Below are 24,684 nucleotides of genomic sequence, written 5' to 3' on the forward strand. Positions count from 1 at the left end.
GCATCCTTCCTGCTCTAGTCTCATCTGGGTTTTGTTTTGAGGGAGGGCTGGGAAGAAGCTGGTAGCTGGATTCGTTTGATGCTGACAGTGGGGCGTGTAGATATTGTAGTACACTACTAATTGTATATTTTGTGTCCCAGTATTTGGGTTAAATACTATAATGGAGATTATTACTGAAGCTGGCCCAGTAAGCAATGAAGGTGGGTTCCCTACAGCATGAGCTGTGCATGATGTAACAGTTTCCAGCATTCCCTATGCCTGACTTTGGGCTACCTTTCTCGCTGGGTAACCAGTACCACATGATCTATACTAGTCACCCTCAATGCATTATGCTTTTACATATAGTGACTAATTTGAAGATGGTTCTTGTTGTGGAACTGCATGCAGAGCAGCCAGAACTTTTCCTGCCTCTCACCTTCTGCTCCCATTACCATCTTCTCTTTTTCTCTCTGCATTACTCCCATTACTGTTTTCTGCCGATGTGTGATGCTAGAATATGATATATGCTGCTGCTTTTTTGGAGTTTCCATTTTGTTTGAAGTCTGTTACCTGTGATTCAAATAGGTGTGTTAGCCAACTTTAGCATTGCTTGTTACTGTCCTGGGATCAGAATGTTTTCCTCCCACCCCTTTCTCTCATCCTGTTTCCTCTTCTCTTTAGGAAATAGACGAGCTCTTGTGGATCAAAAATCTTCAGTCATAAAGCACAGCCCAACAGTGAAGAGGGAATCTCCATCGCCTCAGGGACGAACTAGCAATTCCAGGTAATATTGCTAGTTTGAGTATAATATTGTTTTTTGAGTGTACAGTGTAGTTAGAGTAGCCTCATACTTGGCCAATGTTTTCTCAAAAGTCTGGCTGTTGAAAACTAAGTAGCACTTTTCTGTGGCCCTAGACCTGGACATACTATTGTCTGGGAAGATTCCATATGGATGGTCTTACAGTTAATAGCGCACATACTTATTTTTCTCTGCTTCAAAATGTATCCTCTTTCTGTCTGAGATCCAAATTTTTCTAGGTTCCTACTTTAACTCAGTAGTTATTCTTTGTAACTGAGTGTGTTCTTGACAAGGTGATCTAGCCAGCAGAGTTTTAACACACCACACAGGGGATCAACTGAGTCAAATGAAGCAGTTTGATTCCATGAATTCATGTGACATGATTTTCTCAGCCTTGGGGAGGAACTCAGAATAGTGCAAATAAACATTACTTGTCCTGTGCCTGTGCTTTCTCCTCCCATTCTTATGTAGCAGTCACAGGTAGAGTGAAATTTACTGTGAGCTACTGGGTTTGGGAGACAAGTGTTACGAGCAGGTTCTTTAAAATTATTAGAGAGATGCCTCTGCCCAAATTAAGGTGCAAATGAGACCATATACTAAAGTCAGTAGTACAGATTTTTATTCAACAGTAAATGTGAGGTAGAGATAGAAAGAAATAGGGAAAAGAGAGAAAGGGGGAAAGAGTGTGACCAAAAGACATTAAGTAAAAAAAATGTCACCGTTTCATGGATTCCAGTGGAATCCCTTTGATCTCTTCTTGTGTTCTTCTGGGTGATGAGAGTGCCAGCTTTGTTGAAGTGATGATTGCTGTTTGGATCCATTGAGGGAAACCCAGGGGTGGGAGGGAAAAAGCCAGTGGTGGTGAAGGAAGAAGTTAATGATGCCCAGGGTAGTAAGGAAAGTCCTATGTCTTAAGTGAAGTTCCTGACATCTTTTATTGGGCTTAGGTGAGGTGGGAATGCCTCTGGTACCTCCCCTGGGGCAGGGAGTTTTACAATGGACATAATGCTGCATCATTTCAGGAGTCTTTGACACCTTTTAAGATGTTACAGCTGCCTGTTACATCAGCACAAGTGAGTCAATTATGGCCCATCAGCAGAGAGGACTGTCTTCAGGCTGTGTGTGATTTTTTCTGGTGCTTCCCCAGAGGGGAGTTATCACAGCTGAGTCATTTGTGTAAGGATAAAGAAACACTACCCTGCCTAGCCGGATTTGCCTCTCTCCCCATCTTGTAGCCTGAGGTGTTGGATGTGCATGCCCTCAGCATCTGGGTGGTTACTTTATGCACTGTCAGTTTGCACCTTGACTGAACCATTAGCATCCCAGTCTTTTACACTTCTGGATACTTTCTGCTCCTGGGATAATTTGGCAATAGTACTACTTTTATTGTATCTCAAATTCTGTCGTGGTCCAAATTAGTGGGCATATTCGGGGAGGGGCATTTACTTCTTTGCACAGTTTGCTACAGTCGCCAAAAGCCTTTTCATGATTTTAACAATGTTTAAGCAATAAACCATTTCAGTGGTATTTCTCTGTGTGTCCTGGCCATATCTATCTTCCCATGCAAGCCAAAGTAAGCAGAGGATTAACTTTTCCTTGCTTTCTCTTAAATCTCTCAGTGAGAACCAGCAGTTCCTGAAGGAGGTGGTACACAATGTTCTTGATGGGCAGGGTGTTGGCTGGCTGAATATGAAGAGAGTCCGACGTCTGCTGGAGAGTGAGCAGCTCCGTGTCTTTGTACTAAGCAAGCTGAATCGCACCATCCAGTCAGAAGAAGATGCTCGACAGGATGTCATACAGGACGTGGTCAGTGCTGAATTCAGCAGGGTCCTCACACTCAGTGTCTGCTGAGGCTCAATTTGTAGGAAGTTTTTGTTCATTGCCTTTTAAAAGCTGATGTTACAGCAGTTTTGGAATTTAAGTTATTGAATTACTTTCTCGCTTCTGAAATAGAAACACTAATGGGATTGTCATTGCAGGAGATCAGCCGCAAGGTTTATAAAGGCATGCTGGACTTGCTGAAGTGCACAGTCTTAAGCTTGGAGCATTCATATGCAAATGCTGGCCTGGGAGGCATGGCCAGTGTTTTTGGCCTGCTAGAGATAGCACATACTCACTATTATAATAAAGGTAAGAAGAGTGTTTACGAGAATACCGTGTTTATGAACCAAACAAGATCCTTATTGTGAAGGTAGCTGTGTTGTACCTTCTGATATTTCAGGGGTTTTACAACACTTTCAAAATGGTGAGAATTGTACCATTGTTACTGAAGCCTTACAAAGCTTGAATGTGTTTCTTCTTTTTTACACACATTCAACTGGACCAATGCAAAATAATGGCCATACTTATATTTGATTGAAAATGGGAACTGCAGTGAAATACAAAACCTGGAATTTTTACAGGTGAAGTGGAAATTCTGAGAGTGGGGACCTTCAGCTAAAACTGTCACTGTCTTGGAAAGTTGTTGAAGGCAACCTGAATAGGGAGGGAGATATTTATAAGGTGGAACCCTATGAGACTTATATCTTACCAACCACCTTGCATTACACAATTCTTATACAACTGAGAACTCTTGAAGAGGAAAGTCTGAAAATATCTCTTTATTTTTCATCTTTTTCTTAAGAATATGATTCTTAATGCAAAGTAAGAAAATGCATGCATAAGGAAAATAGCAAAAGATGACAAAAAGCTACATCTCTGCTTAATGTCTGCTTAATATCTGACTTGATTGTAATCTCAAATGATAAAAAGCTATTTATTTTATTGTAGCAGAGGAGTAGCATCTAGTAAATCCCTTATACTTGGTGTTCAGGGATTTTTTTATGAGTTGGCTTAGATATGCCCTTACATATGTGGCTTACAAGTGTTCATTTCCAATCATTTTTAGGATGCTGAGGAATGTAATAAAGGCTGGGGTAGTGGAACAGTCCTGAATGTGGGGAGTAGGTTGATTTTGGTAATTACAAGCCTTTTAGTCTGACACTGATTCTAGGCAAAATTAGAATGGCTGATGTAAAACTCAATGGTAATAAAAGAGTAAAGACCAGATAGCATAATTTGATGGTAAGTAGACTTTACCCAGTAAATTAATTGAGGTCACAATAGACAAAAATTGATGCAAACTTTTAAAGCTGTGATATGTCTCATTATTGCATAACATCTTAATTTATAGTCAAATTTTAGCTGTTTCATATGTTTTACCTTGTTTTCAATTAGTTGATCTAGTTATTTAAGGAGGTGTTTTATAGAGATTAGCATTTATCTTAAAGTTAACATCTAGTAATAAACTAGTAATCCTGAAATTGTTTGGTTCGCATATGATGCATACTGTGTTGCTGATAGCAGAATCTTTAATCTACTGAACAAAGGTATCACAAGGTCTAGTGATATGACAGATTTAGATATTAGGGTATGAAGTTTTGACTGTTAGACTCGTCAGCAATTGGAACAGTTTGTGCAGGATTGAAGGAGGCTCTTTATGGAAAACAAGATTTTAATTATTGTATTCTGAAGGTGTTGCTGTAATTCAGACTGTGAGGTTTGATACAGAGAAATAATCCAAACTACCTGTTGGGACCTAGGGTTATAGGAAGTCTCGGAGAATGATGGAAGAGCTATAGCTGATAGGTTCTTTTTGGTCTTTTCCTAACTGGTTTCATTTAGTGTTACCCATGAAAATTATTGTATTTGTCACCTTTGCACTGTGAGAGGAGCTTACTTATATTCTGTAAGTGATATTCTTGGCAGTTTAGGCAGAGTTGTTTAATTTTTCACAACTTGGCAGAGGAGATGGTACAGTTAATGTGTCAGAGAACATTCCTAGGTTTCAAGTATACAGGAATGAGATATTTGAGTACCCTAAAACAGCATTCTGGCTTTCTCTTCTACTGTTTCCACCAATGTGTCAGGCTGTCAGCAAACCATGTTGACCTAGGGGAACAAATGTGGCACTGAGCTGTTTCAGTGCCAGGCTTAATGATTTAGGTGAGACCATCTGTCTCATCTTTGTTTTCCCACTCTCATTTCCTTTTTCCTTTTGTTTCTTTCTATCTATCTATCTATCTATCTATTTATTTATTTATTTTCTCTCAACACTGTTCTTTTCTTTAAAGAACCAGAAAAGAGAAAACGAAGTCCAACAGATGGATCTGTCACTCCAGTTGGCAAAGATCCTGGATCATCCCCAAGAGTGGAGCCAAAACCTGCGATGCAGCTGCCGGTACCTCAGATAATGCCAAAGCCACCAAGCCCTGCAGGCAAAGGGCCAAGGGAGTTTGACACAAGAAGTCTAAAGGAAGAAAATTTTATTGCTTCCATTGGTGTGTATTGAGATTCATGTCAAGTGCAGGAGGGAATTCTATTTTGGCATTAGGTTCTATTTGCATTCTCTCCATTTTAACACACTACATTTCTGCTGTAACATGCTTCATTTACACCTTGGATCACAAGAAACAATCATATGTGTCTTCACTCTACTCTGGGTTAAACTATCCGCTGCAGTTTTCTCCCAGAAGCTTTCTAATCCTAATTATTTCTAAATTTCATTACACTTTAAACAGCTTTATTTTTTGCTCTGTGATTGCTGTTTTCAAGCAACAGGAAATGGCAAAAGGGAAACAGGGATAGCAGGACTTCAGAAAGGGCAACCGTGGAAGGGAAACATGGAATAAATGTTTCTTATAATTGCTGGCTACCTGTGAATTATCTAGATCACATCCTGATAGAAATGGGACCCAGAATATGCTGATTGTTAAGAATAAAATTTCCAAAAGAAGTTTAGTTGTAGTGTTAACAGTTTCAGTGAACAGGACTGATGGATTTTCCTTCCATGCAGTACCAAATAGAATGCATATCTGTCTAAACAGCATCTGCTAGGCTGGTTGCTAGAAATTTTCCTGCCTTAATTTCTTAGCTAGTATAGCTTTTCTCTATGTCTTGGGAAAAAGTTAAAGGTAGGCTTTAAACTGTTTCCTCTAAAAAGTACTTTACAGGTTTTTTTGGTGGAGGAGAAAAAAATATTTTGGTTGATCCAGCATGCTGTTGGTTGTAAACATGAGAAAAGTAGCCTCAACATATGAGAAAATTTTTGTCAACTGCAAAAATATGTTAAATTTTAACCGTTGCTTCTTGCAGCTGGTTTAAAGTAACATTTTAATGGAGTCATTGTATGAAAGAATAATCTTCTGAAAGTGTGCTACTGTGAGGCCTATACCTGTAGTATGTGGTATAAGACAAGGGAATGTGTATATTGAGCAGTTATGTGGCAGGAATGCAAACATTCAGTCTTATACCCACATATTAGCTGCAGGCTAAATACTGTTGAGTCCTTCTGAACTGATACTTAATCCCTCTGACTTGATTTGCTTTCTTGTTTAAAGAGGTAATCTATGGAGACAGTTGCTCAGAAACTAGTCTTGCTCTCTCTTTGAAAATCTATCATAAAGCTGAAAGAGATTCAGATTCAGATTTCCGATATTTCAGTTAGTTGTTTGGTTTGCGCTGGATACTTCATTACTTTTCTGTAGAGGAAAAAAGGGAAAGTTGCCTCTGACACAACTAAGAATAAATCAGGCACTAGGCCAGTGTTCTTTTAAAGAATGAAAAGAGAACTTTTGATTGGATTACTAAGACTGCTTCTTTCCCTTAGATGAAATTAAAGCCTCATAGAAATGGAAATCATAAAGATCAGACAGTCTGTGTTTGTGAAGCATCATAAGGAGTCCTTTTAAAAAGAAGAGCTACTTAATATGTCATGTTAACTACTGTTGCCAGAATATTAACCTTAAACAATTCATGGTCTTCAAGGGCAGGCAAAGGTACATTTTTATTGGTGGTTCTGATGCTCTGAAGATTTCCACTTGTCTTCTATGGAGCCAAGTTACAAGAAGGATGTGGTTTTACCAAAACTGATCAAAGTTCTAAAGACTTTAATGTTTTTTCTGAAGCCTTTTTTTCTAACTACTTTTGTCTTTCACCAGAACTGATATGCAAGTTAGTCTTTAGGATATTGCTGTAAAAATAATGTAGTGTCTGTGTTCATTTGACTCATGTGATCTAGAAGTAAAGAGAATTTCTCTTGTGTTGCAGGAAGATAATTTAAAGCTGCTTGGCTATTATACTTCCTTTATGTTCTGTCATGAAGGCTTCAGAATAAGACAACTTTGGATATACAGGATTTGAGTTAGTCATGGCTAGGCTGAAATTCCTTCTGCAGTGAAATGCAGATATTCTCATTCAAATTAGTTTATTTAGGGATGAAGTATCTGGTAAACATTTACATGTTGCTGAAATAACAAAGTATTTGTAAGTAGTTCAATTTAAACATGAGAAAAAATGTTCTTGTGTGAAGATGCTCCAACACTGGAATAGGTTGCATGGAAAGGTTGTGGATTATCCATCTTTGGAGATAGTTAATACCTGACTGGACATGGTCCTGTGGCAGCCAGCTTTAGTCAACCCTGCTTTGAGCAGGCAGGTTTGACTAGATGGTCTCCAGAGGACCCTTTGAACTTCAGCAGTTACTTGATTCTGTGAAGTTTGGAAGGTACTTATAGCCTCAGGTTGCAGATATGTAAATAAAACTTTTGATGAATCTGTTGGTATTGTATAGATGAAATACAAATTAGGCTGCTAACCTTTTGACCTAGATACGAGAGGAAATACTAGAATGAGAAGTCTTCAGAATGATAGAGTTAAAATAATGTACAACACTGTTTGCAGTAGCCATATGAGAAGCGTATGTTAGTGTGGTGATTAAACTAAATCTCTGAGATCTAAAGGTGGGGTAGCTGAACTGTATGGATTTTTGTACTACAGGAACAATGGCCAGGAGGTTCAGAGTTTTCTAGGGGTCAGGGTGTATATATTCTTCCTTGATCCCCTTTTCTTGTTCACTTTTCAGGAAGTTTATGGGTTTTTGTGTGCTTCTGATGTTCTCTTGTAACAGAGCATTCAAAATTCTTATTTCTGAGGTGAAGTGGGGGGGATTTTTACAAGTTTAGGCTTGATCTTTGCTGTGCTTTAATACCTAATTCCTAGCTGGAAAGTTCATTTTGAAGATGATGCCTCTGATACTTTGTTTCCTAAAAGATCATCAAATGCTTACTTCTGGGGTTCTTGTCTTCCAAGGTTCATGGTCATTACCTCTAGTGTTGGTCTTTTTATTAGGACACTGGTGGCTTTAAAGTTGATAGTTAGTAGTTTCCCATTTTACATTAGTGGTTGGTTTGGTTTATTGAATACTTCCCGTAACTGATAATGAAAATGTCAGTACTTACTGAAGTTTCCATTACTACTTTTAAAATAATTGTTTAATCCTGTCAGATCACTTTATTTTGGCTGGTTTTTTAAAAAGAAAAGATTGTGCTACCTGCTTTGTCTGCATCAGATCCTTTCTGGACCTGATGTCCTGTTTAGTTCAAGCTCATGTAACAAAGTCATAGGCATAGTATTTTATACCCCTTGAGTTTACACGGAGTTTTCCTTTTCTTCTTTGACATATTAGTTGAGAGTTAAATCTAGTCTGTTTTTAATATGCTAGTATATATGATACCCTGAATTAACAGACAATTCAGATAAAAGTAATCTAATGACAGGTATTGTAGCTTTCAGCCTAGTGGTTTTTAAAGTAAAGCCATATAGACTAAGCCCCTAAGAGGCCAGATGTTTTCAAAGCCCTTTAACAAACAAATTTAGTCTATCTTAGAGATTGTTATCTGTGTCATTGTGTGCTCAGCTAGATAAGCCTATGGGATGCTGTTTGGATCTCTAAGCAATTTTATCCTATCCATCTGTCTGTCTATGAAAGTTGAAGGAAGATCCATCAATCATGAAGCAGATCTAGAAATCAGTTGGCTAGAAGCTGTCTTTCTAACTTTTTCTACCTAGTTGCATTTGCCTTGTTCCTTGCCTTGTTCCTAATGTGTTTAATGATAATATTTTGGAGCCTTCCTCCACAGTTGCAACACTATCTGTTTTAATTTTTTTCAGTGGACATTTTGTTTTTCAGAGCCTGTCGTGCCCTTATTTCTGCCATTTGCAGAGTGGGGTGGGTTTCTGACACACTTCAAGTGACCTTTCAATTGCTCAGGAAGTCTCCTTGAAAAAAAGTAGAACAGTGTACTTCTTTTTCCTTCCCTTTGCAACTTTTCTGAGAGGATCTTCCACTGTGGTCTTCTCAGCTTTCACTATGCTAGTGCCTAACATTCAGAGTCAGTTCAGCATGTCAGCTTGTAATGTTTCCTTTGGCCAATAGGCCAGCACCTGGAATGATCAATGTTTCTGAGCAGAAAAGGTGACTGCATTTCAGAGAGTTGAGAAATGTGAGGAATGTGAGTGACAGAAAAGTGCAAGTGCCTTATCGCTATTGTCCCAGGGCTATGTTTCAAATGTAAGGAGAGTTCAGACTTTTTTCCTGTTCTGTGCATTGTATATCCTCTTAGGGAATTCCTCGACTTGACTGGAGTGCTGTGACCTAATTTGAGTTTTGGAAATTGGTATTAAGCGTGACTGATATCTTGCTCATTTTAATTCTTTTCCATTTTCCATTCTTTATACCCTGATAGGAACAAGTGGATGCAAAGAAGTTCAGCTCTTTGCATATAGGACAGGTTGATAGGCAGAGCCAAGCATTTATTGAGAATGTTGTGAGGTCAAAAATAACTTGTAAACTTTGTGATAATCTGTTAAGATATAATGTTGCTTAAATGTTGTGTTAACCTACGGTTTTATTTTTTTTGGAATTGCTGCTGCTGTTTTTATGTCTTTTCCTTTCTGTGATATAAACTAGAGACATTAAAATGTTTCTGTTAATTAGAGCTTCTGTGATGCCTACACTTTAGAGGAGTAAAGATCTGAGAGTTTTGAATACCTTTCTCAGGAAAGGTGATTAATTGCATTATATGTGTTCATAAGAGCTGTTTTTCCTTAGTTGATTCACTGTTGTCATAGTGTGGCCTGAGGAGGGGAGGATGGGATGCACCACAGCTGTTATTAAGAGATGATGCAGTGCTCAGTAGCTAACACTGATTTATTTTAAAATGGTATTTATTAACCATTCATGAAATTCTGCCCTTTTTTTTAATTCTTTTTTTTTTTTTCTATTTTTTTCCCTTTTTTTTTGAGATGAAGGGGTGGGTTTTTGGTTTCAAATTTTTTTCCCCACTTTCACCTGTCTGACCAGCCGCTGACTCTTTCTCTTTCTCTCCTGCTTTCAATGCATCTTGGGTAGAATTGTGGAACAAGCACCAGGAAGTGAAAAAGCAAAAATCTTTGGAAAAAACGAGTAAGGAAATTAAAAAAAATGTAGAAACTGACTCCTCCAGCCTCCCCATAACTGCCAACTCACCAGGTGCAGGGTGAGCTTGCATCTATGGCACACAGGTTTTATACCCACAAGAACAAAGGTCTATTTAAAGAAAGTGTGCATTAGAGAGACCAAACAGATCAGTTTGGCCTAGGGAAATTGTGCACAAATGTCTCTTCTTTTTTTTTTTCCTTTCTTTTTTTTCCTCCCCTGAATGTTGCCTTCTTCAAAGATGGGGAAGCAGATATTCTGCATCCTCACCATATCAGATAAATATGGAAGAATTTTAAGATAGTTCATCTCCTTTCTTAAAACTTTAAAGACCAGTTTTGTTTAACAAGTTATTGGCACGGATATATTGATTGATTGAATATTACTGGAATGAAGAATTCTCTGTTCAAGCCATGGGATGGCAAATTTTGTTACCTGGAATCAACCATGAACAGTCTGCAACAAGAAATACTTTTGAGGGGGAGAGAGAAGGTGTATGTGAAGAATTGTATTTAGTGATGGCTGCTAGAAAATAGCCTCATAACAAGGAATCAGCCTGGTTTTTTTTGTATCCATGTTAAAGAAGGAGTGAAAGAATTTGAGGCTGTTTACAGAGTCTAAACAATAGTCTAAATCTACACAAATCTGAACATCTATTGAAATACGATAATGGATAAGATATTGAATGTGTACTATCTGCAAGAGTAGTGCAAGGTTTTGCTGTTTTGGTTGTTACTGTGGTAAATAGGGACTATGACATAAGGACAATAGCTAATTTATGGCAACCTTTTTGGGGTAGATGTTTCCTAACCGTAAGCGTAGTTTGTACTTTGCAGAGCTGATGCCCAGTTTACACACTGAAGGTCTGGGGAGGATTAATAGATAAGATGAATGAGTGAAAATTCCTGACATTCTGACTAGGCCTGGATTTGCTTTGATTAGTTTTAGGCTCCTTGGTTAAATACTTCTGTTAAGTACAAATTAGCATCAGGAGTTAGTTCAGAGAGAATGGGGCAAGTGGGGCACCTCTGCAGTACAGCTTGCTATATTGAAGTTGTGAGTTGCTTTCTGCTGAGGTAGGAGTGTGTGTGAGACAGGCACATAGCACATGCACACACCTACTCTCCTAAAATGAGCCTTTCAGGTAGGTGCCTACATTGGGAGGGATAAATTGAGCATTTAGTGTTTTATGTGTATTACACATATAACTCCGTAAAGAAGGGAAGAGGAGGTTTGTAAGTGCCTCTACACTGAGATGACAACAATGTGATTGTGGTTATTGTGCTCCTTAAACTCAGTTACAGGTGTCAAATATCTGAACTTTAAAAGTCAAATTGCCAGAAATATGTCTGAAGTATGTGTTGGGACAGGAAACTCTTAAATTGCTTAAAACACACAGCTGAAATTTAGTGTTCTCACTGTAGTAATGAGATATAAAACTTTTTGCTGTATTGTTATTCAGAACTAGAAATGCTGGTCACTTGAATGACTGGAAATAGACATCTAGAAGCGAACAATGCATATTGCAGTGGGGAAAAAGATGCCAAATTCTTAGAAAAGATACTTTTAGTTATTTTTTTGGTAAATTTTGTTTATGCTTTTTCTTTCCTAGAATCTTTGATGATTTGATTTACAGTAACTAAGGCATATGGATTTAGAGGCAGAATACTATAACACATGAAGAATACTTTCTGTAAACACTTCACAGGAAGAATTGGTGGTTGAGTAGTAAGCTAGTATGGTCTGCACAGCCCGCTTATGGCTTGGCTATCCATGAGTTTACATACCATCTCAAACTCACTCCCACAAATCTTTGTATATTATCCTTCTCTCTCTCTCCTCCCTTCCCTTTTTCTTTCCTTTTCACTGTCTTACCCTCTCTAATGTTACATATATTACAAATGTTCATAATTCCCAGGTTGTTGTGATCAGCTGTTATAGAGATAGTGGCATTGTTTGCTTAGAGATACTGGATATAGTCATGGGTATATAATACAAATATTCCAGCAGCTGATCATGTCTTCCTGTTACTGAATAGTTGGCAGATATGGATATGGCAGAAGTGTTGCATTCAGTCTCTTTCCGTTTCTGAGAGTATTGACATTCTGTGTACAGTCTATAACACATTTTTTCTTGCATTGTTACTAGTTTTGTTCAATGCTTATCCAAATTTCTTTTCAGGCTCTATCTCTCCATCATTCTCTTTTCCTTCTGCCATCCCATCAGAGGACAATAGATGATACAATTCTAGAAGTGCATGGGAAATTGAACATAAAATTTTTTTATCCTTTTTTTCCTTTCTTTGTTTTTGGATTGTTGTGTTAATGAATGCATGACTTAAAAGCTTGGTGATTCCCTCTCTCACTTTTGACCTGTGTGATTGCCAACTCTGGAGAGCCATTTGTTAATAAATTGAAGAATATTGTGAAGTACAGAATCAAACAAGCTTATTCCTTGAAAATCTTACTGGGGTGACATGTTCTTGTCATGTGTTCCCTGATTTTTGCCTAGATAGTTGCAGTGGGCAACCAAAAAACACTCAGTCCAGGCCTTTGAGCAATTTAGCTGTTCAAAAAAGGATTCTGACTTTAAGTAAATAGGTATCTTTTGTTATTACCAAGAATAAAGGAAGTGGCTTCCTAGAGTTGAATGGCAACTCCTCTGCATGTGTTATTGTAACTGGAAGCTACTTGACCTTTGTCTGTTCTCTTTTCTGTCTTGAATGGCTAAAAAAGGTACTGTTTAGTTATAGTCACACCTGGACTATGCCTTCGGAGTATTTGAAATTCAAACTAATGTTCAAAGACTAGCAGATGTATCCTGCTGGCCTTGTTGTTTTCAAGACCAAGGAATAAGAATAATAAAAATCAAAGCAAATCTGTTTTCATGGTACTATTCCTGCTTCCAGTCTGTCATCCGCTTTCTACCATACTGTTTTTTCTTGGTACAGTAAAGATTTACTTTTCCCTTTGTTCAGGAACAGAAGGTGTGAAACAATTCGATTTGGGAGAAACAGATGAGAAGAAATCCCAAATCAGTGCAGACAGTGGCCTCAGTTTGACCTCAGGTTCTCAGGTCAGTGACTCTTATGCTTGCTTTATTTATGTGGTAAAAGAGAGGATTCTTCTATTCATTACTTCATTATGGGAAGACTTACAGTTTTGGGAATTCTTGAGAGGCACATTTGGTAAAATTTCTTCCCCTCTTTCTGTAGGGGATTGATCTTTTGAACTCAATTACAGGACACTGTGATCTTTTTGACATGCAGGCAGTAGTTTCTACTTGGTTGGCTAAATAAATTAAGAAAGCCTAAGGCATGTGATTCCAGACCCCAGAGGAGTGGGAACTGATATTCTCTCATTATGGTAAAGACTAATGTGACTCTTCTTCTTGTCCTTTATATGTTTTGATTGCAGAAGAGTGATTTTGACTCTATTCCCAGTGGAGGACCAACAGTTATGGTCCGAAGTACAAGCCAGGATTCTGAAGTCAGCACTGTGGTAGGATATGCCCAAAGTGAAATCTTAGCGTGATTGACTGCTTGTTAACGTGGTGAAGGGCATTTCGTGCCTACATTTTGTGTGGTGTGGCAGCATTCTGTCACACATGCATAATGTGTGTCTGTGAGTTCTCTCTCCAGAGCCTCTGAGTGGGTGGCAAGCATGTGTGTCTGACAACATACATAGTGCTGTCTTTATTAGCAGATTGCATCCTTCATATATGATACTCATTGCTCTTACGTATTCCTGCATATTGGTGTATTTATACACCAATTACAACAATTCTATAAATATGTCTGTTTCGTATAAACCATCTATAAAAAATAGATGTTTAAAAAGGTAACCTGAGAGCAAAAAAGGCAGATAGTTTGGTGCATTAAAAATAAGAATAAATTTTCTCATATATTGCCTGAAAGCTCTTGAATTACATCAATATATATCTGTTTGCTTTCCAATGAACTATAGGGCCTAGAGGGAAAAGGTAGCAGGAATGCATTTAGTAAAAAAAAAGAATGAACCTTCTCCCTACCAGATTATATGATATTACATGTTCCAGGGCTAAAAACCTAAAGAACTTTCCCTATTTGTTGTTGTTGTTTGGTTTTTTTCTGTACTGCTGCCTACCTGGCTTTCCATGATCTTTTCTTAGCCTGTAACAAGAATAATACTCTGATTGTCTTTCTTGAATGGAGGAAAAAATTGTATTCTCTGGGATACTGCCCCAGATAGAAGAGGGGTCTAGAGAGCTGGCTGATATTCAAGTATGTCCTCCTTCAAGAAAGGTCCATCCCAAGAAGTAGGAAACCAAGCAAAGGCAGCAAGAGGCCTGCATGGATGAGCAAAATGCTCCTACTGAATTCAGACATAAAAAGGAATTATACAATAGGTTGAAGCAGGAGCGGGTGATGCAGGAGGAGTATGCATTTTCTGTCTCACCTTGCAGGGAAAGGGTTAGGAAAGCCAATATGGACCTGGAGTTGAATCTAGCAAAGAATGTGAATGGAAACAGAAACAAGTACATAAATAATAAGAGAAAGGACTAGGGAAAATATAAGCCACCTGCTGAATCTGATGGCAGGTGGAAAAGACTGAGGCATTTTGGGGCATTCTGTGCCTCAGGTTTTTACCAGTAAAACTGGCCTCAGAAACCAGAGGAAGAGTGTAATGAGAAAGATTTACCTCAACTCCAGTGAAACTTTTGACACTTTTGACACTGTCCCCTGTAACATAGACAAACTGATGAAATATGGGTTAGGTAAGTAGATTGTGAGGTGAACCGAAAGGTGGCTGAACAATGGGGCCTGGAGGGTTGAAATAAGTAGCACAAAGTCCATCTGGAGACAAGTCTCTAGTGGTGTACCCCTGGGATCAGTATTGGGGTCAACACTGTTCAGCATCTTCACTGATGACCTGGATGATGGTACAGAGCAAGTTTGCAGATGATATAAAACTAGGAGGAATGACTGACACATCAGATGGTTGTGCCACTATTCAGAGGGCCTCAACAGGCTGGAGAACTGGATAGAGAGGAATCTATGTGGTTCAACAAGGGGACAATACCAAGTCCTGCATATGGAGAGGAATAACCCCAGGCACCAGTACACATTGCAGGCCAATCAGCTGGAAAGCAACTTTGTCGTGAAGGGCCTCAGGATCCTGATAGACAACAAGCTGGCTGTGAGCCAGTAATGCACCCTCATGGCAGAAAAGACCTGTGGTGTTCTGGGCTGTATTAGGAAGAGCAGGTTGTCTGCAGGTTGAGGGAGGTGATCCTTCCACTTTACTCAGCACTGGTGAGGCTGCATGTGTCCAGTTCTGGACCTGCCAGTACAAGAAGGATAAGGACTTACTGGAATGAGTCCAGCTCAGGGATACAAAGATGATTAAGGGATTGGAGCATCTTTCATAAGAGGAGAGGCTGAGAGAGCTGTGACTCTTCAGTCTGGAGAAGAGAAGACTCAGGGGGATTGTAATCAATGGGTATAAATACCTAATGGGAGTGAACAGAGGCAAGGTATCCAGACTCTTCTCAGTAGCACTCTCTGAGGGCAGAATGAGAGGCAATCAACACAAAAATTAAAGCACAGTAAATTCCATCTGAATACAAGAAAACACATTTTTATAATAAGGGTGGTCAAACACTGGAGCAGTTTGCCCAGAGAGGTTGTGGGTTTTCCATTTGTGGAGATCAGAAAAACCTAACTGGACATTGTCCTCAGCAACATACTCTCACCGACCCTGCTTGACTGGGGTACTCTTACCAGATCCATTCCAGCCTAAGCAGTTCTGTGATTTTTCTGAAGGGCTTTTTGAGTCTCTCTTAATCTCTTCCTGCAGAGTAGTATTTGATGAAAAGATAATGCTACTGAAGAAGAAAAGGCAAATGTGGCCCTCATCGTACTGCTCTTTTGTGCATTAAGAAGAAATGTTTTACAATTTTTCTATCCACAGTGTCTTTGACTATTGAAGGTAATCGCTTTATTTTTCTCCACAGGTTAGTAACAGTTCTGGAGAGACATTAGGAGCAGACAGTGACTTGAGTAGCAATGCTGGTGATGGCCCGAGTGTGGAAAATGGTGGCAATTTGGCAGGATCCAGAGGCACTGTGTCAGACAGCGAAATTGAGACAAACTCTGCTACTAGCTCTATCTTTGTAAGGGCATTGCAGACTTCCCTTTCTTTACTTTTTTTTTTTTACTCAATCCTGCACAATAATCATTTCAATATGTGTGCCTGTGTGGAAGAGGATCTTTGGTTCTGTTCTAAGGGTTAATCAGCAATGACTTAAAATATTAACATGTCAAAGATGTATTTTTATGTGGATCCACATATCAATCTTCATTTCCTGTGCAATGAACAGTTCTTTGAAAGTAATATTCCCATCTTGTACCACCTTACAGTTTCTAGCAATATTTAATTCCCCATCATTCAGTATTTCTCTCAACCAAGTGGACATTTAATTGCCCTTCAGAGGCAATACAACATTGATGAGCATTGTTCATCCTTACTTAAGAGGAAAAATTCCTGTTTCTTAGGAGCAGCTGAAGTAGACTGCAAGAAGGAGCCCTGCAGATTGCAGAGTTAAATTGTCTGACACCTCTTGTATTATTTTCAGGCGAAGTCTCACAACCTGAAGCAGAGTGTGAAGGATAGCAAAGGCAGTATTCCAGGGAGAGGTCCAGAGGATGGGAACCAACGTGTCTATCTATATGAGGGACTTTTGGGTAAGCTACTTTTTTTGCGGGGAGGGAATCTTTTAGCGTGAAGTTTGGATGAAGTTATGTCTGGGACAGACTGGAATTTTTACGTTCCCTAACAGTGTTTTTAACTTATTACTGTTGTCCATGCTGGGTGCATCAGGCCATTCAGAGTAAAGCCAGAGATTTGCTGGGGAAATTGAGTAATAGTTAGAGGAGATGGCTGTGAGTGGTGGAGTTTGCATAAAATGTAGTTTGTCCAAGTCTCTTGGGGTTCTTGGATATGAATTCTTTAAAATGTGAAGAAGGGGAGAAGGAATTTAGCTATGCATGGGAAGCTAAAATATATCACTGATCTTGAAAAAAGATCATTCAGCTTAAGTCATTGAACAGAGGGCTACTAAACTCAGAATATTAATGGCCTTCAAGTATATCTTTGAATTAGAAGTATATTGGCTTTTTTGGAATGTATTTCATCTGGACTTGCTGTTAATCAAGAGCTCTCTCTTCCTGTGTTTTTCATCCTTTCCATTTATCGTTCCTACCTGCTTGGAATGGTGCAGGTAGGGATAAAGGATCTGTCTGGGACCAGTTAGAGGATGCTGCAATGGAAACCTTCTCTATGAGTAATAATCTTATCTTTCCACTTCTCTGTGTGTTTGCTGTGATCTGTGTTTGTATGAGATATTTCTATTTCTTTCGGGCAGTGTTAACAGTTTATGGAAGAAGATATACTCCTTAAAGACTAGAGATGAGAGGTATTTTTGTGTAAGGGTTTAAAAATCTTATGCCATTAATGAGAATGAGAGATATGTGTTGTATTTTCTTTTACACTTTTCTTCAGCCGTGGTATTGCTTGTGGTTTATAAGTAACCTCTTTTTTATTTTCATTGTGTGTTGTCTTATGGTATTTTCAAGGAGTGGGAATGAATAGGAATTAATGGTAAAGTATTTGACTGGAGTAAATGGAATAAATGCTCAATTTTTGTATACGTTGCATAGGCAAAGAGCGTTCAACTTTATGGGACCAGATGCAGTTCTGGGAAGATGCTTTTTTGGATGCTGTAATGTTAGAGAGAGAAGGAATGGGGATGGACCAGGGACCTCAGGAGATGATTGACAGGTAAGTTCTTTAGTAGACCTTTTTCCTCCTCATTGTTTCATCTGGGGCTGAAATAGTAAAAAAAATTAAATTATTTTAATTCTGCTTAACATGTTATTGTCACTTTGTAAACCTTGTTACTATACCTGACTGTTCCAAAGTGAGCCTTTTGTCTTTCTGCTGGCCAGTATCTCCTGATACCGAAATGTTTATTGTTAGTTACAACAATGTACATTTTTTTTAACTCTTGTGAAGAGATAATGTTTCCAGAGAAATGGATAATGTAAGCACAATCACAGTATGAACAGATGGAATAGACTAGATAAGTAGTAAAGCAAGAGATTTCTGTGGCATGATGACTATAGTGTGGAATAAAGGAAGATATTAGTGTGTTGACATAAAGTGAAAGAATTAAATGTTTTCAGAAACAGAAGTTTGAGCCTTCTCAAAATACAAAGTAACTTATAGATGTTTTTGCAGCTTGTGGTTAAAGGAAACAAAAAACCCATGAGGGAACCCCTCTCTAAAAATAGCTGTGTGGTTGCTTAAGGCTAGACTACTTCTGAGATGTCAATCTTCACTACCTATTTTCCTCTTTTCCCCCACTCCATAGCTCTGTTAATATCTGATCATTCTCTGTTCTGTCTGCCACCTGCAGCTGTACTGCCTACACCCATGCTATCATGTAACATGAGATCTGGTAGCCAAAATAAGAACTAGTTTGTGGGGTGCTAGTTTGAAAACTATTTTTCCACAAACTGTCTACCTTGCTGGAAAAAGAGAGTGCCTGTGCACTTCCTTGATCAGTTTTTTCTCCCCTGCAGGTTTTTTTGAACTCTAAAGACAGATAGCTCGTCATATTACTGAGTTGTATGTTCCTCCTCTGACAGTTGTAAATGTCATGGAGCTGTGACTGCAGAAAAGAGGAAATAGATAAGCCCAGTGGACCAGTTACAACTTTCCTATTGTTATTTCCTATTGTTACAACTTTCCAGTTGTTATTTGCTTCAACTATTAATAATTAAGGGAAATGTTTAAGTAGCGATCATGGTGTTTTACTGGAAAATGACCATTTGACTTAGTGTTTTTAGAGATTTTATTTGCCATACACTTTACAAATAGTGCTCTGTCTCCTGCCAGTGCTTTAGTGAAGGAAGAGGAGGAAGAATTCCTGTGAATCTGCTTCAGATCTAGCTCTTCTTGCAGGTATCTTTCCCTGGGAGAACATGATCGAAAGCGTTTGGAGGATGATGAGGACCGTTTGTTGGCTACACTGCTGCATAATATGATTGCCTATATGCTTATGATAAAGGTGATTTTTTTTTCTTTTTAGTAGATTGCTGCTCAGATTTGGGCAATATATTTTGTTGGTGTCCTCTTGAAACCATACATCTCTGTTCACAGAACTCAGAACAATGGAATATAAAAGACTGTTATAAAACATCTCCTAATCTTAATGAAAAAATGTTGTCTTGAGTTTATGCAGGTCTGTGCCATGGGTATGCATATATATTGACATTGAAAGTAGAAATTTACTATTTCCGCTAGTAATTTTAGATAATATTCTTATTTTTAAGAGTATAGGTTATAATTTAAGTAAAGAGTATTTTCTGATTTTATTTCCTCACAGTTGCAAATTCCGAATGTGGGCAGATTGTGAACATGTGTATTAATTAGTTAACAAGAAATTTGCTATGACAAGTAAACAAGCTTTTTCTTTCTCAGTCAGTGGTCTGTCCATATACACCTTAATGGTGTAAACGTCTACTAGAAGTATCTTTCTTTTATTCTGAATAATTTCGTAGATAGACCAAATCAAAGTCCCTGGAAAATCAGTCTTCTAAATTTTTTGTCTTGTTTAGAACCACCTTAAGTGCGTGGTTTTACCTGTAACAGATTGGAGGCACTGTGCTGTCCAGTGCAACAGCTTGACAGTAAGGAAGAGCTGTACATAGGTGATAGTTTGATAACTTTGGCTTTTTAAATGATGAGGTGAGACATCATACCATAGATGAAAAACGTGTGATATCCAACCAGTGGAAAAAATTATGTACTTTTTGGGGGAAGGGAGATGCAGTGCAGAGGGGTGGGTCGGAAGGAGAAGTGGGGAGAGAGGAAGAAAGTATTGATTTTTCCTGACATAAATGGAATGTGAAAGTAAGTTTTAAGATGAGATTTGAGTATATTTGGAATGAATTTATTTCAGAAGAAGATTGTGGGATTTGGCCATTAGGACTTGCACTGCTGTAATACTTAAAGTAGAATTAATAATAAGTAGTGCAGCTACTTTCATTGAAGTTGTAAAAGAGGAGAGCAAATAATATTGGTTTCAAAAGGCTCTCATGAGACATGTTGGTAGAGTTAGTCTCATAGCGGGAGGATGTCTTTTGGTATGGTGAAAATAATCAGATCCCCAAGGAAATAGTTTCCTGGCAGAAAGGGATAAGAAGGCAAGCAGGAGTTCTACCTTTGAAAATTATGTCTCTCTGGGCCTATCTGTTATAGATGAAAAAAAGGAATACAGGGGATCAGAGAATTATGATAAAAATACAGTTCCTTTCAGCGCATCTTCAGAGATGCTCAAGAGTGAGGTTAGGATGCAGAATTGGGCAAAAAAAGGGTTGTGAGGTGTTGTCTGTTTGGTTGGGTTTTTTTTTGTTATTGTTGTGGTTGTGTTTTTTCCCCTGATTATAAGTTTTGGGATAAAAGGTGGTGGATCTAGAATTTGGTGTGTTTTATTTGTATATAGGACTTTTTTCAAGCAGGCAGAATGAAGGCCTTAAGACTGTACCAAGGTATGTCTTCTTAGGGCAGCTTATAGTAGAAACTGCAAAGTTGGAAGGCTTTCTGTTACTGGAGAGATAAATTCTTCTGAACTATCAAGGGAAGCATAATCCTTGGTATTTTAATTTATTTTCTTGGTTTAGATGGCAGAGCCTAGTAGGTTTTACTTTCAAAATATCTTGAAAAATACAGCGCTTCTTTCAAGTGCAAAGAATTCTTGTCAAAGGAAGGAAGCAGGTTGAGTTTGTTTTGTGTGCTCCATAGCATTAAGGTCATAATGCCAATATGTTAAAAAAGAATGTCTGATCCAGTTTGAAGTCAGCACTCAAGCATGAGTGTACTGTCTTGAAGCCTTTATTAGCAGTGGCTGACATTCATAATAGCCTTTTGAAATGACACCCAAGGCATAAATATTTTGCTTCTGAGCTTCCCTGCAGCTCATTTTCAGGAGGAACCTTCTGCTGTTTGAAGACTATCTGAAAATGTTCGTTAGAGCCCCAGCCTAGTGACCAGGAAACAGGCTGTGGAAGAATGAGAATTCCAAAAGATACCATGTTGTGTTGAGGGCTCCACAGCTGATGAAATCAACTCTTTGCAGAGAAAGAGGTGGAGGGAGGAGCTAGCCTGGCCAATGAGGCTTATCACATAAGTGGCAACATGGAAAACTGAGGCTTTTAATGTCAGTAGTTGGAAGTGGTAGGTAGTGGAATTGCTGCTTGTGTGTGCAGATAGGCAGGAAATCTGTTGTGCATAGTATCATTTGCCCAGTAGCTGGAAAAAGTGGTTTATATGCAACTTCTTCATGTACTACTGGGCTAAAGAGGTCCTAGCATGACTGAACTGGAGATCAGTTGTTTTGCTGTCTTAGCAATGGAAACCAAGACATATTTAGGAGATAGGAGTTGCCTTCTGTGAATAGAGAAGAGTGTTTGACTGTCGTTATGTCTGCTTTCTAGGTGAACAAGAATGATATTAGGAAAAAGGTGCGGCGTCTAATGGGAAAATCACATATTGGATTGGTGCACAGTCAGCAAATAAACGATATTCTAGACAAACTTGCCAATCTGGTAAGTAAAACAGTGATGATGTGTCTTCAGGATCTACAGTAGAGAAAATAAATTGCCTGGAAATTCTTCCATATATTCTCTGCAACACTAATTTAAAAATATTAAAAATAATTAAATTGAATTATTAAATGCTGCCTTCATGTGTATACAATAAAGACTGTGACTGTATGACCCTGTTTATAGTGTTATAATGTTATGCAGTTATCAATTAGAGCTGCAATACAGGTGTGTATAAACATGACACTTATGTACCACTGTTCTGTGCAACCCTGATGTTTTCTTAATATCACTTTTGTGGGCACGCAAATCTTTATTATTACAATGACTGTAAGAAGTGTTTAGTTTTCTGTCAGTTTCCAGGTCATTATAAGACTTGTAGCAATTGGTTTCTCTACAAAACTGTTTCTACTATCAGCTGTCATGCAGAATAAACGTTGCATCATGTAATGATTACTAAGAATATAGGTTAAAACTTCAGTTAATAACTCTAGCTACCTTTTAATAACTCTAGCTACCTTTTAATACAACTGTCATCAGGGTGGACACAAGTTAGGGCCCTTTGAAAGGTAATTTTTCAAAGCATTTTTCCATTTGGAACTTAGTTTTAAGCATAGAGAAGACACAAAATTTTCTTACAATTACTTTGGAAAAATCAGACCAGTTTACTCCAATGTTACTGGAGCTCAGACACCTCACTATCCCATACTGAATATGGTATCAGTGTGAATGTTGTTGTACGCTGTGATAAGTGTCATAGTCATATTTGTTGAATCTAAACATACTAGAGTGACTTGCTTAAGACTCTGTCCAAAACTGCCTCCAATCAGCTGTGTTAAGAATACTTTTTTCTTTTATTTGTTGAGAATGCTTCTGTTGTCACCTAATGGATTTTGTTTTCCAATAGATAAGGAGAAATTGGTTTCAACGTTCATTAATGATTGCATGTGGGTTTTTTTCTAGAATGGACGGGAACTCCCTGTGAGACCCAGTGGCAGCCGCCATATCAAGAAGCAGACTTTTGTAGTACATGCTGGGACAGACACAACAGGAGACATATTTTTTATGGAGGTAGAGACAAGAATAAAAGTAATGCAACTAGTAACGGACAAAATAAGAGAAATAACATCAGAAATCTTACATAATATTTTGTGCTTCCAGGTATGTGATGATTGTATTGTGCTTAGAAGCAACATTGGAACTGTATATGAACGTTGGTGGTATGAGAAACTCATCAACATGACTTACTGTCCCAAAACAAAAGTACTCTGCCTCTGGCGCAGGAATGGTCAGGAGACACAACTGAACAAGTTCTACACAAAGAAGGTATGCATTTTGTTTAATACTGCAGGAGAAGCTGTACAGAAAAAACAAGTCCTTTGTGTGTCTTATTCCGTGTTTAATCAAAAAATAGCACTCTCTTTCGAGCACTGGTTACTGAACTGCAAGGGCTGTTTAGCAGCACTGACATCTGAAGCTGGCATTATGCCTTGTCATTTACCTGAAGACAGTAGTACGCCAGAAAGTAATTTAAGAAATTACATGTAGCTGTTATTTTATTTTTTTTGTTAGAAGGAAAGCATCAGTATTACTAAATTTTGTGTGAGCCTGCAGGCTTGTGAAGATAGTAAAAATATTACAGTAGATTTGTGGGGGAAAGCCTAAATAAAACTGTCTTAGTAATTGAGTTAATTTTTTAATTTTTGATCATAGAATCATAGAATGGCTTGGATTGGAAGGGACCTCTAAGATCACCTAGTTCCACCTCACCCCCACCATGGGCAGGGACACCTTCCACTAGACTAGGTTGCTCAGAGCTCCATCCAACCTGATCTTGAGCACTTCCTGGGATATGGCATCCACAGCTTCTCTGGGCAACCTGTTCCAGTGTCTCACAACCCTCCGAGTAAAGAATTTCCTCCTAATTATCTAATCTAAACCTTCCCTCTTTTAGTTTAAAGCCATTCCCCATTACCCTATCACTACATGCCCTTGTAAAACATCCTTCTCTAGCCTTCTTGTAGGTCCCTTTTAAGGTGCTGGAAGGTTCTTCTAAGGTCTCCCTAGAGCCTTCTCTTTTCCAGGCCAAACAACCCCAACTCTCTATGCCTGTCTTCATAGGAGAAGTGCTCCAGCTCTCTGATCATTTTACTCACCCTTCTCTGAACTTGCTCCAACATGTCCCTGTCCTTCTTATATTTGGGGACCCAGAGCTGAATGCAGCACTCCAGGTGTGGTGTCAGGAGAGCAGAGTGGAGGGACAGAATCACCTCCCTCAATCTGCTGTCTACACTTCTTTTGATGCATCTCAGGATGCTGTTGGTGTTCTGGACTGCATGCACACAATGCTGGCTTGTGTTGAGCTTCTCATCAACCAGGACCCCCAAGTTCTCCCCAGTGCTACTCTCAATCTGTTCTCTGCCTGTGTTTGTGCTTGGGATTGCCCTGACCCAGGTGTAGTACCTTGCGCTTGGCCTTGTTGAACTTAATATGGTTCACACAGGCCCACCTCTCCAGCCTGTCAAGGGATGTCTCGATGACATCCCTTCCCTACGGCTTGTTGACCTATCTACAGTAAGAAACTGTATAAACTTGGCTAGAATGTGCCAAGCCATGAACTCTTTGCTAGCTTGTGCAATGAAATGCTATGAAATAGTTTCTCTATGAACTTGAAAAATAAATAGAAAAATGAACTAGTAATTAGGTGTGCTTGAACTTTTATAGGCTTTCTGTCATGCACCACATGGGGCTTGTTATTTTTGTAGAATCTTAGAATCTTGCTGTTCTTTTCCCTCTCTTAGTAATTTGGAGAAATAACATTGTATTACTCTTCTTATACCTGTTAGTGTCGGGAGCTATACTACTGTGTAAAAGACAGTATGGAGCGAGCAGCAGCAAGACAGCAGAGCATTAAACCAGGTACGAGATTTTGCTTGTTGGGAACATGTGTTGTTTAATCTGCAA

At 38.6% G+C, this 24,684-nt stretch overlaps 1 protein-coding gene across 36 annotated transcripts in view; it reads left to right on the forward strand.

Annotated features, from left to right (window-relative positions):
* The window catches only part of MADD (MAP kinase activating death domain), a 72,554-nt gene that overhangs the window by 32,526 nt on the left and 15,344 nt on the right, over positions 1 to 24,684 (forward strand). For 13 of the 36 annotated variants that reach the window (XM_017810620.1, XM_017810653.1, XM_017810849.1 and 10 more), the window contains 17 exons: positions 141 to 200; positions 661 to 763; positions 2,398 to 2,584; positions 2,758 to 2,908; positions 4,891 to 5,097; positions 10,008 to 10,061; positions 13,051 to 13,148; positions 13,490 to 13,573; positions 16,068 to 16,226; positions 16,689 to 16,797; positions 17,334 to 17,396; positions 17,773 to 17,893; positions 19,079 to 19,184; positions 21,613 to 21,723; positions 22,684 to 22,791; positions 22,882 to 23,046; positions 24,567 to 24,639. In XM_017810620.1, coding sequence (XP_017666109.1) covers positions 141 to 200; positions 661 to 763; positions 2,398 to 2,584; positions 2,758 to 2,908; positions 4,891 to 5,097; positions 10,008 to 10,061; positions 13,051 to 13,148; positions 13,490 to 13,573; positions 16,068 to 16,226; positions 16,689 to 16,797; positions 17,334 to 17,396; positions 17,773 to 17,893; positions 19,079 to 19,184; positions 21,613 to 21,723; positions 22,684 to 22,791; positions 22,882 to 23,046; positions 24,567 to 24,639 — 1,959 coding nt within the window. The remainder of the gene's footprint in view (positions 1 to 140; positions 201 to 660; positions 764 to 2,397; positions 2,585 to 2,757; positions 2,909 to 4,890; positions 5,098 to 10,007; positions 10,062 to 13,050; positions 13,149 to 13,489; positions 13,574 to 16,067; positions 16,227 to 16,688; positions 16,798 to 17,333; positions 17,397 to 17,772; positions 17,894 to 19,078; positions 19,185 to 21,612; positions 21,724 to 22,683; positions 22,792 to 22,881; positions 23,047 to 24,566; positions 24,640 to 24,684) is intronic. The other 23 variants (XM_017810697.1, XM_017810728.1, XM_017810775.1 and 20 more) reach the window with 9 other exon arrangements.

The sequence above is a fragment of the Lepidothrix coronata genome, unplaced genomic scaffold, assembly GCF_001604755.1.
Source record: "Lepidothrix coronata isolate B3197 unplaced genomic scaffold, Lepidothrix_coronata-1.0 Scaffold1, whole genome shotgun sequence".
Classification (NCBI taxonomy): Eukaryota; Metazoa; Chordata; class Aves; order Passeriformes; family Pipridae; genus Lepidothrix; species Lepidothrix coronata.